This window comes from Sesamum indicum, linkage group LG3 (genome assembly GCF_000512975.1).
Source record: "Sesamum indicum cultivar Zhongzhi No. 13 linkage group LG3, S_indicum_v1.0, whole genome shotgun sequence".
NCBI lineage: Eukaryota > Viridiplantae > Streptophyta > Magnoliopsida > Lamiales > Pedaliaceae > Sesamum > Sesamum indicum.
The window spans coordinates 23,507,537-23,518,378 of record NC_026147.1 but is presented as its reverse complement, the minus strand read 5'-3'; the positions used below and the strand labels follow the sequence as shown (position 1 = coordinate 23,518,378).

Genomic DNA, 10,842 nt, shown 5'->3' with positions numbered 1-10,842 from the left:
ACCTGCATACCAGCTCCAATAAAACTTGTTAGTTGGTTCTTAGAGTTGATTTCTGCATTTCATTAATATTTATTTTGCAAATATTCACGGTTCATATATTTTGTTCCCTCTGTAATTTGAAGCTCAAACTCTATTTGGTTGGTGTAATTTTTGGACTTCAAAGAGAGAAAATGTAACCTAACACCCATAAATTGGATTAAGAATGAAAAAACCCAAAAAACACAAGGAAAAAAATTAAAATTATTTCGACTGCGAAGACAAAGAAAAAAGCTGGGAATAAGCCGTTGTAAACAAAGAATTCATATATCCCAATTCCACAATTATGTACCGGTGATCCCTCTATCCAATTTCACTCTCTTTGCTCCATGAACCTCCGGAATACCATTGACCCTTTGTTGGGAGGATGTATCGTGCTGATAGGCACAATTAACTCCATTCCTGCAGCCCCTGGAACTATTGAAGAAAAGGCAGGGTTTTGTTATCCTTGGTTTTGATTCTCTTGGTTTTATAAAGTTTGAAGGTTCTCGACTTGTTCCCATTGATTGGTTGCTTTGATGAGCAAATTGTGGCAAAATGTCTCGCCTTTCTGCTCCATGTTGCTGAACAAGGCTCTTATAATAGTTAATATCCTTCATCACAGGAATTGCTCTTGGAGAAGGAGAGGGCGCCCGTGCTGAAATCACATCTGGTATGGATGGCCGTAAATCAGGAATGGATCCTGTTCTTGTTTGAGGAGGATAAGAAGGCCCATTTGCCGAAGAGTGAGCAGAGGGTAGATCTCTTCTTATGTTGACTGGATTGAATGGACTCTGAGGCAGTGACCTTGAATTGGGCATATACTGTGTGCTGGTGGATGGCATATTTTGTGTAACTTCTTGCACTCCAATGGTTGGCATACTCCGAATGCTAGGAGATGGTGTACTGTGCATGCTGGAAGGGGGGCCGTTTTGGGCACTGGAGGATGCACTGTGACTTGAAACGAGTTGCCCAATGGTTTCCGGGTCACTCAGAATTTTTATGAGCAAGTCACTATCAATCAAACTTCCTTGTTCACTGTTAGAACTCTTTGAGATGATGGAGGACAAGGCAGCTTGGGCAGCTGCTAGAATACCTGGCTCCATAACAGTTGCTGAATTTCGATTGTTAAAAGGATTGATACTACCATTGCATTGAGAAGAAAACAATCCACCCAGTAAATGCTGGGGTTGTGAGATCATGGGATTAGCATTTGTTGTCAGGGAGCCAAGTGATGCATCCGTTGCAGCATCATCGTCTTCAATTGGTGTGACGGGAATTAGAGGGGTATTTAGGTCACTATCAATTGAGTCTTGCACATCCACTGATACAGCAGGGCTGGACAAGGAATAAAAGCAGAATATTTATTACAAACAAGAATTGAGAATAGATACAGGCAATTTTCATATATAGCCTAATTACCACAAAAGATGGTAAAGAAATGAAAAGGAAAAGTTAAGTATCGCACTTTGGGGGGATAGCCGATGGACGAGGATAAATTGCTTCCAATACTCTCATCTCACGTTGATTCTGGGCTTTCATTTGTTCGCTCTCTTCACCAGCAACGACTCGCCATTCACTATTTACTTCAGACTGCAAACAAGAAAAGACGGAATACCAAAGTGTATAAGTACATATAAGCATTACAATCATGTGACGAATTTTAGTTTCTCATGTTGCTCCCCACCTTGCAAGTAAATATGTCTATAATGATGCAAGACAAAAGGGACAAAAGGCCTAGATTTGTCTCATGGCAACATTTAAAAAACAGTCAAAACTATAGTTTTTTCTCATAGTACCACCACACGACACAAAAGACCAGTGGAATAAAAATCAGAAGAAACTGAGAAATAGACTAAGTAATATCTAATGGCAACGACTGTTAGACGACTGCATCACCACCCCCTTCCAGCAAACTTTATAATGGTCAAGCATCAAGTGTGGGATTGTTAAAATATATATGCCTAATGTCTACTTGCATCTGATAAGTTTAGGAAGAAAGACAAGATCACAATAATGCATACACATACTCTGGGAGGGCACCTCCATTTCATCAAGGGTATTTGAGATAACTTGAGTCTCCACAAATTTGCAGGCTGGATTTCTTCAAAGCCTGGAGGCAAACTGTCATCAAGCCCAATACCACCTGACTGGAGTGACCATAACGCCTTTGCCTGGAGATGGTCTTCACTTCCCATTCCAACTTGTGAAGGAGACTCTTCTGACAAAAACAGTTTTACCTGCTAACAAAAAGGCATCAGCTATTAGATAGACAGATAGACTGAATTTGTCATAAACAAATCTGCAAGTCAAAAACTGAATATAGACAAGTATTTTATTTCTTAGATGAGATATATTCCATAGGCCACTTGAACAATAAGAAGACCAGAAGGGAAAAAGAGAATAAGCGAAATGTGTTGCTGGTCTTTCATTTCTTAATTTAACAACCAAGGGAACAATGTGAAAACTGAAGCTTCACAGGCTCATGTGGAACGGAAAGGGATAAACAACAGAGGAAGATCGACTGACTGTACATTTCATGTATTTCAATAAACTTCACCTATCAAAAGTTACTACATGTACTTCCCCAGCCTATTTTGTTGTCCATTTTGCCTCCACTCAAAACTCAAGCAAGAGAACTAAAATTATGTCATCCTGCAGTTTTATTATCTTCCCTTCAGGATATCCCACTAATTTAATGCATTCAATCATGCAAAAATATTGACTCGCTTAAACCTTCAGAAGGGTATTACAGGAAACTTGAAACTTCAACAAATAGGAACCTTTAGAAGCAAGAACTCCAGGGACAAAATTAAAATAAGAAAAAACACCTGAAGGACAAAATGAGACAAAAGGGCATTTAAAATGCAAAGGAGGGTATAAACTTTAATTGTATTAACTCACTCACGTTCTTGAACCCTACAATACATATCCCACGTTCCAAAATGTTAACAATTAAAACAGGATTGCAAATTTAAAAAGTAAAATAAAAGTAAAAAAATAAATTAAATAGATGGGAGTTCGTGCCCATAAAACTGAATTTTGGAAATTCGTTTAGTGAGAATGACTGAATGAATTGCCAGATCAAAACTTATCACAAGAACGTCTTTCACTTAAAACAGATCTGACCTACAATTTCAGTAGAAAGCTACAAACTAACCTCATCTGATGGTTGCCAAAGGAAGGATTACTGTCTAACTCCCACAAATACAACCAAGAAACAAACTTGCTTAACAATTTATACCACACTCCAGGAGCCCAGCCTAGCACAGAACGGACTATAATGAAAATCAGATTCTTATCTTAGACCTTAAAAGACTTGTTCCACTCCAGAAGAACAGAAAGATCAGTATTCAGTCAGTTGTCAATGTCATCCATCATGTATCAAATAGAGCAACATAACATTTTGAAATGTTTCAACAAGTTTTTATGAGCAATTGTATTATGACATAGAACAAAAAATACATATTGAACGTTAGAAAAGACGACTAACATGGCCATTTAAATATACAGTTTGTCAAGAGAATTTTAAATTTTCTAGTTTTAGAATCCAGCAAATGAGTATATCATCGCGGGAGGAGCACCTAATCAATGAAAAAACAATGGCCACCTGTGAACTGCGGAAAGACCATACGACAGACAATGCTGGCAAATAATATTTAGCTTTTATGTTCTAGAACTCAAACCCACAGATGTTTAACTACTTGGAAAAGCAAAAATAAACAGCAAGTTCAAATGAACTAAAAAGCTCTCTGAATTCACCAACTGTACCACATCCGAAACTACATCCAGATAGGGTAACCATTCAGGTTAAAGCAGTAATGGTTCTGAAATAGGTTTCAGTTACTTAGAAGACTAATCAATGTTAGTAATCTTGGCAAATAAAGTTGAACAGAGACGGGTTATCTCCGTTTAAAGCCTTGCATTAAGCAGCATGTGAACAAACAGTTAGAACTGTAAATTTTCACCTGGGAACCAGAGTCTCATTAAGGAGGCAATCGTTTCAGTTTTCTTGAATTATATGTGAACCAAGTGAGTTTTTCTTCATTAATTTTTCAATGAGTGCAATTCCCCAACTTCATCAACTTTTTAACTTTTGTCTGATTGTAATCAACATTAAATAGTGATAACAACTCTGAATTTCACAAAAGTAAAGACTCTTTACTTTTGCATTTATCCTTCGGCCTTTTCACTTGCAAAGTTTCAAGTAATTATAACTAGTATCGATACCAATTTCGGATTGAGAAAACACGCATTGAAGCAGAAGAGAAACTCTTTGAATTCTCAAGGTCCATTTAGAATCAAATATTTTCCTATTAATTAATCTTTGCTAATCAACAGTGAGATAGTTTTTTGCAGTTAACCCGTGACGGGATTGCATAGAAATGCCATTAAGAACAATGGATAAACCATTTTCATTCAACCCATTCATAGAATTAATTATTCCCCAAATTTCATTCCTCTCCACTTACTCAGAACTCCGTGATACAATTGGTTAAAATCTCAACATAATCAAGAAAATTAAGAATTTTTATGAAGATTTACCTGACAAAGATTAAGATCTGAAGCCCAAGTAACCGTTTTCGATTTCTGCGATCCTCCCATTTTTACAAATCAAATAAATTCGATTCGGTTGGATTCTCAAATATATAGATATATCTTAAAAAATTCAACCGCTTTTTAGCAATCAAATCGCCGACTTCCGGTACCGCAAACTCTTAAAAAGAAGCCTATTTTCTGTCTAGTTTAGTTGATCGCTTTTCAATTGGGCGAAGGCGAATTCGCAGCGAGAAAGGAAGGAGAGATCCAAGAAACCCTAGATAGGTGCCTCTAATTTTCTTTTTCCTTTTCACCTTCTCTTGCTTGGAGTAATGGAAGTCTTCTCTTTTCGGTCTTCTATATATAACTTTGAATAGATATTTTAAATTTTCGAACGCACATTACATATTTATTTTGAATACCTCACTCATAAAAATAAGTTGCAAAGGAATTCGATTGCCCTACTTATTTCTTTTTCAAATTAGACTAGTTTCTAAATTTATTTAATTTAATTAATGTTATTCTATATTTGAGTGTTCTTGATAACATTTAATTTAATTTAATTAACGATATTAATATTATCACTAATTATATTTATCAAATAATAATAATTTATGATTTTAATAATGATGATTATTGTGTAAACACAGTTACCAAAGTACTTACTGACAAAATAATCCTGGATAAAATTATCTTTGTACACAATTAAAAACCATATGTAGTGACAATAATATAATCAGTCATCACTATAGTTATATTGTTATAATAAAAATAATAATTTACACACCAAAAAAAATCAAAATTATTATTACTTAAAATATATCTAAGTGACAACTTTGAATATCACTCAACATATTTATCAATTAGGTTATCATTTGCTGCAGTGATTCTTGATATCTTCTGCTCCAGCTCAGGCCTCATTCTCATACAAAATAATAAATCAACAAGTTGAAATGAGAGGATCTTCTCCTACCTGTTCTTCACATTCCCAGCTAAGTATCGAGTCAGTTCATTCCCAATTATTTCCCATCTTCATTTCAACCATTTTCCTGAGAAGACATAGCATACATGATAGACATCTAACTAATGAAACACAGCAAAATCCAAGTGTCAGATGTGTATAGATCCAAAGGATCTTAACTTTTGGGAAAGTATCAACTTATCTAAACTATGACGAGGACTATTAACAGCAATTGCATAAGTTTGATAGTTTAACCAATTTAACTCTAATTTAGTCATCACTTCAGTATGAGGAACGATTCACAAAGCTGGAACCATCAACTGCTGGTTTTTACATTTGACCATGTCAAATTAATATGCATATACAACATGGCTTGTGCCAAGATGACTTCTGAACTTCCGGAAAAGAATTCATCCACAATTTCGGGTTCCTTCCCACAATGGAACAAGTAAACAACATATAACAAGTGCATACCTCAAGTCACTACCTAAATAGATGCATCCTTTAACTGATTTTGCTGGAAATGATCAGCGGTCTGTAACATCCCTTGATGTATGGTTTTGAGTGCTCACTGGTGAATTGGTACATGTGCTTGAGGATTTATCCTGGGTGAGTTATACCACGTCATGCACTCAATAAACAATAATACAATAGGCAAGAGAGGAACAGGAACCACAAGATTGCAACACCCACAGACCCCAATGGAGCAATTCCTGTTTCATTTATAGCAAAGAATATAAGTTACATGGTGCATCCCGAACCAATTATTCCATCTTAATTGAGATCTGATAAAGACTCAACTCTCCTCATTACTCTTTTTATCAGATTTGTAACTAGTGTATGCCAAGTCACAGTATTGGGTGTCAACCCACTGGCCACTCCCCTATCTAGAAGTGCATAGGCTTGCTCAAACAAGCCTGCTTTACAGTAATAACCAATCAAGATGTTGTAAGTGATGGTGTCCGGACGGACCCCTTCGCTTTCTAATTTCTCGAACAAGTTATAAGCTTCCTGGATCCGTTGCATCTTGCAGAGACCACTTATAAGGTTGTTATACGTGACTACATCAGGTTTCAGTCCTTGGTAAATCATCTCTCTTAGAAACTCAAGTGCATTTTGTATCTTGCCAGCTCTACATAAGCTACTGATCAATATATTGCAAGACAAGTTATTAGCAGTTACTCCTTTTCTAATCATTTCTTCAAGGAGGCCCAAAGCTTTTTCAAGAGCTCCATCTTCGCAAAGTGCTTTTATAAGGCCAGTGTAAGTGAACTTGTCAAGAGGACATCCTCTGAATAGCATATCATTTACAAGCTTAAGTGCTTCTTGGGTTGCCCTTTTCCTCAAGAAAGCATGAATCAGCGTGTTATAGGTTACAGTATTAGCAATGACTCCATCAAGGAACATATCTCTAAACATGCATAGTGCCTCTTCCATCTTATCAATTCTGGTTAGCCCATATATCAAGGAATTAAAGGTATAAATGTCAGCTTTACATCCTTTACTCCGCATGCTTCTAAAAAGCTCCAAGGCCTCTTGTACTTGTCCATCCTTGCATAAAGCCGAGATTAGACAATTATATCCTACTGTATTTAGTGAAAGACCTTTATATGCCATCTCCTCTATGATGCCTTCAGCTTCCTTTAACCGGCCTTTCTTACAGAACCCATCAATCAAAATGGTGTATGTTATCACATTTGGCTGGCAACCCTTGAGCAACATCTCATCTACTACTTGATGAGCAGAGGATAACAACCCCTTCTTGCAAAGCCCACGAATAAAAATGTTCCAAGTATAAGTATCCGGTTGGCAACCCATACTTGCCATACTCTCATCTACTACAGTTTTTGCTTCTTCAAATTGACCATTTGTGATGTATGCATTAATCAAAGTGTTGAACAGAACAACATTAGGATTTGGCACTTTCTTCAGCAGCACTCTTGCTTTGTCTACTTCACCTGTTTTGCATAGCCCTTGCATTAAAACTCCATAAGTTATAGTGTCAGGGGCAAAACCCCGAACAAGCATCCGATCAACCAGTTTGGCAGCCTCAGGAACACGATCAACATGGCAAAGGCCAATTATGACATCATTGAATGTATTGACATCTGGTGTACAACCCATAAGAAACATCTCCTCCAACAACCTCAAAGCATCATTCACTCTGTTAGCACCAGACAGGGCATGTATGAGAGTCTGATAAACTATTGAATTCGGTACACACCCATGCTTTGTCATGTCTCTTAGGAGGGAACAGGCAGAATCAACCTCATGCACCATACAAAGTGCTTTCATTACCCTAGCAAAAGTAAAGACAGTAGGTGAGATGCCCTTACTCAACATCTCATAGATAACATTTGGGGCAACTTTGGGACAATTACCAGCTAAGAGAACATCTATGACAACATTATAGGATTTAAATGTGGGTTCACAAGAAAAGGTGCTCCTCATATCAAAAAGCAGTGTAGTTGCTTGACCAGGCAAACCAGCTCTTCCATAATGCCTCATGATCATAATAAAAATGGACTCTGGCGGAACTATTCCTTCTGCTTTCATCTGCAATAACAATCTGTCGATGATCTTAAACTCTTTCGCCGCCCCAACTTTATCAATAAGAGTATAGTACACATCAAAAGAATGACGATAGCTATTTTGGCTACCAGCCCACTGAAACAACTCCATTGATGTGGGTACATCCAATGGGAGCTGAAGCAATTTATTCAGCTGAAATGGAGTAATTTTATTGAGAGATCTCCGCAGCTCTTGGAGATCAAAGGGTTTAAGCAATCTCTCCCATTCAGTCTCAGATTCTGGTCCATAACTACTATTAGCATTACTGTGGGCAAAACTTTCATTAATCCCACATGCATAAAATGAAACAGTAAGAGTCTTGGGCAATGAATGTAGCTTTTGCGAAATGCATAACCAACATTTTGATCTATGCAGCATAACTCTACTGGGGAGCTGAGAGATTCCAGGTCATCGCCATAGAAACATAGAGTCAGATGACTAACAGAGCAGAATTGAAGTCACCCTCTTTATGTCAGATATAATTCCTCAATCAAATTCCAATAGCTCTAGATTCCCCCTAAAACTGAGAACCAAAACTCTTCATGAATTACACGCCATACAAATGAAAGAAGGATGTTAAATAATTTGCTTAGCAGAAAAGATTTCATTGGTATAGGAGGCAAGAATTGAAAAATATTGAAGAACAAACTACCAGTTGAGAAAATTTCATCCTATGCATATTCAACTTGAATGTCACTGTAAACCAGTCTCAACCATTAACCAGGGTATCATGGTCAGTGTATTAGCAACAATGGCATCAACATTTGAATTTCCTTTATCATTTTACTAGCAAATGCCAAGCATTCTTTCTGAAAAATTTGAATTTTTTCTTTCCTTTCCCAGGTTGCATCCGTTTAAATTTTCATTTCTACTCTGGTTACCACCTATCAAACCATCTCAAGATCCTCACTTCAGCAACACACATCCACTCAGCTATAATGGACTAGGAGAAAGAGGAATTATTGAACTCTCTATCTCTTATTCGGCAACCGAAAATTTCGATCAAGTTCTTTTACCATGTCAGTGACTAATAATAAGATGCTCTGCATACACTTACTTCAATTATCCTCCTATCTTTTCAACTTACTGCCGTGCTCCAGTTGCAATTTATAAATGACCACTACTTGCATCAAGCAATTCTTACTACTGCGAAAAGTTGCTTTGCCACACAGGTAAAAAGCCCTCCCTACTTCAGGTTCAAATTACCAACTAATTTCCTCTGCATTTTTTGCCACAAATTACATAGAATTTCATCTTCATCTAATTATTTTTGAACCTTTTAATTCTATTAATCATTCTTCTTCCAATACACCGGAAACATAGAACTGAAAATAGGATATAGTAATGATTTCCACAAAAGTTTTTACCTATAACCCAACTGCAGCCGAAGTAACTTCCTTTGACTTCTGCAATCCTCTAATAATTAACAGCCATAGGATTGGCGACGGGAAATTTGAGGTCGGAATGTATTTGCCGGGGTGGAGGTGGCGCGGCGGTGGCAGGAGTGGAGAGAGCTGCCTGGCGAGAAAAATCGGAGTGAGGTAAAACACAGGAGAAAATAGAAAAAATGGTTTCTGATATTTAATTACTTATTTCCTTTTTAATTCGATGGGTCATTTGAGTAGCAATGGACAACCTTTTTCTTATTATTTATCTAATTATATGATTATTGCTTGATTAAATTTTTACAGTTAATTAATAATGAATTTTGAAAAGTAATTATTATTTTTATTTAACATTTATGCACTATTAGTATAAGTTAATTAATTAATTGATTGAAATTATATTTTTTTTTAACAGAATAACAAAATTTAATATGCGATGAGAGAATATTATAAATTAAAGTTGTGAGTTTAAATTTCTCGTAATCTTTCTTAAATTTTTTTGAATAATTTTAAATTTAAAATTGCATTTGTTGAATATTAATGAAATTTAATTTTTAGTAATATAAACTCATTTAAATTTTGTATTTAAATCCTTCTATCAAATCCAAATAGAGTCTTACCAAACTTACACATATTAGTTTGTGAACCAATTTTTTACTAACTATTTATTATGAAATTAAACAACTTACCTTGAAGGTTACCTATACTATTATAAAGCAAAGGGATTTTATAGGTATAAAAGGGTAGTTCTTGTACCACTCACATCAACTTTTTTTAAATACAAAAAATGTAGAACATATTTAACTTCTCAATTCATATTGAATTAACATGCATTAAAAAAATTAATTCCGTGAAATTAATGCACTCGCAATAAATTTACTAACTTTTGTTTAATTTTATCATTAATTTAATTAAAAATAACATAATATTATTTATTTTGAATGTCAATATAATCATTGCTGCTATAATATGTATTATACAAAAGTTTTAGATTTTAGCTGATTGACAATTAATGCATTAAAAGAGTTATCAGTAGCTTTTACATGTGAGGTTATGAGATAATAACAAATTTTAATATATAGAAACAAGTTAATTATGAATTTTAATAAAATAAAATTATGACCGCAAATACTGGATGCCACAGTGTCTAGTTATTTAAAAACAAAAGTAAAGAAATAATATGTAGACTTGATTCTAGTCATCCTTTATCCTTTCTTTCCACAAAAAAACCAATAATGTAACACATATATATCAAATATCCAATATTATCTACAGACTAAAATTTAAGCGAGAATTAAAAGAATTAAAACTTTGAACAATTTGATAAGAATAAGGTCGTGAATTCTGTTGAAAAATTTGAAATCCATTGTC

At 35.4% G+C, this 10,842-nt stretch overlaps 2 protein-coding genes across 4 annotated transcripts; both read right to left on the bottom strand.

The window, feature by feature from the left end:
- On the bottom strand, positions 77-4,898 carry LOC105159328 (zinc finger CCCH domain-containing protein 6). Its single transcript, XM_011076347.2, has 4 exons — positions 4,561-4,898; positions 2,046-2,255; positions 1,484-1,608; positions 77-1,353 (listed from the first exon to the last, which is right to left on the bottom strand). Exons 1-4 carry the CDS (start codon positions 4,618-4,620, stop codon positions 321-323), a joined length of 1,428 nt encoding a protein of 475 aa, XP_011074649.1. The 5' UTR covers positions 4,621-4,898; the 3' UTR covers positions 77-320.
- On the bottom strand, positions 5,240-9,649 carry LOC105159327 (pentatricopeptide repeat-containing protein At5g64320, mitochondrial). 3 transcript variants are annotated; one of them, XR_847588.2, is made up of 3 exons: positions 9,454-9,649; positions 6,003-8,609; positions 5,240-5,603 (listed from the first exon to the last, which is right to left on the bottom strand). XR_847588.2 is itself a non-coding variant. In XM_011076345.2 (2 exons), exon 2 carries the CDS (start codon positions 8,462-8,464, stop codon positions 6,290-6,292), a length of 2,175 nt encoding a protein of 724 aa, XP_011074647.1. In that variant the 5' UTR covers positions 8,465-8,609; positions 9,454-9,649; the 3' UTR covers positions 5,613-6,289. The 3 variants fall into 3 exon arrangements, 1 of the variants encoding a protein (XP_011074647.1); XR_847587.2 differs by having other exon boundaries at positions 5,324-5,603; positions 5,990-8,609; XM_011076345.2 differs by lacking the exon at positions 5,240-5,603 and having other exon boundaries at positions 5,613-8,609.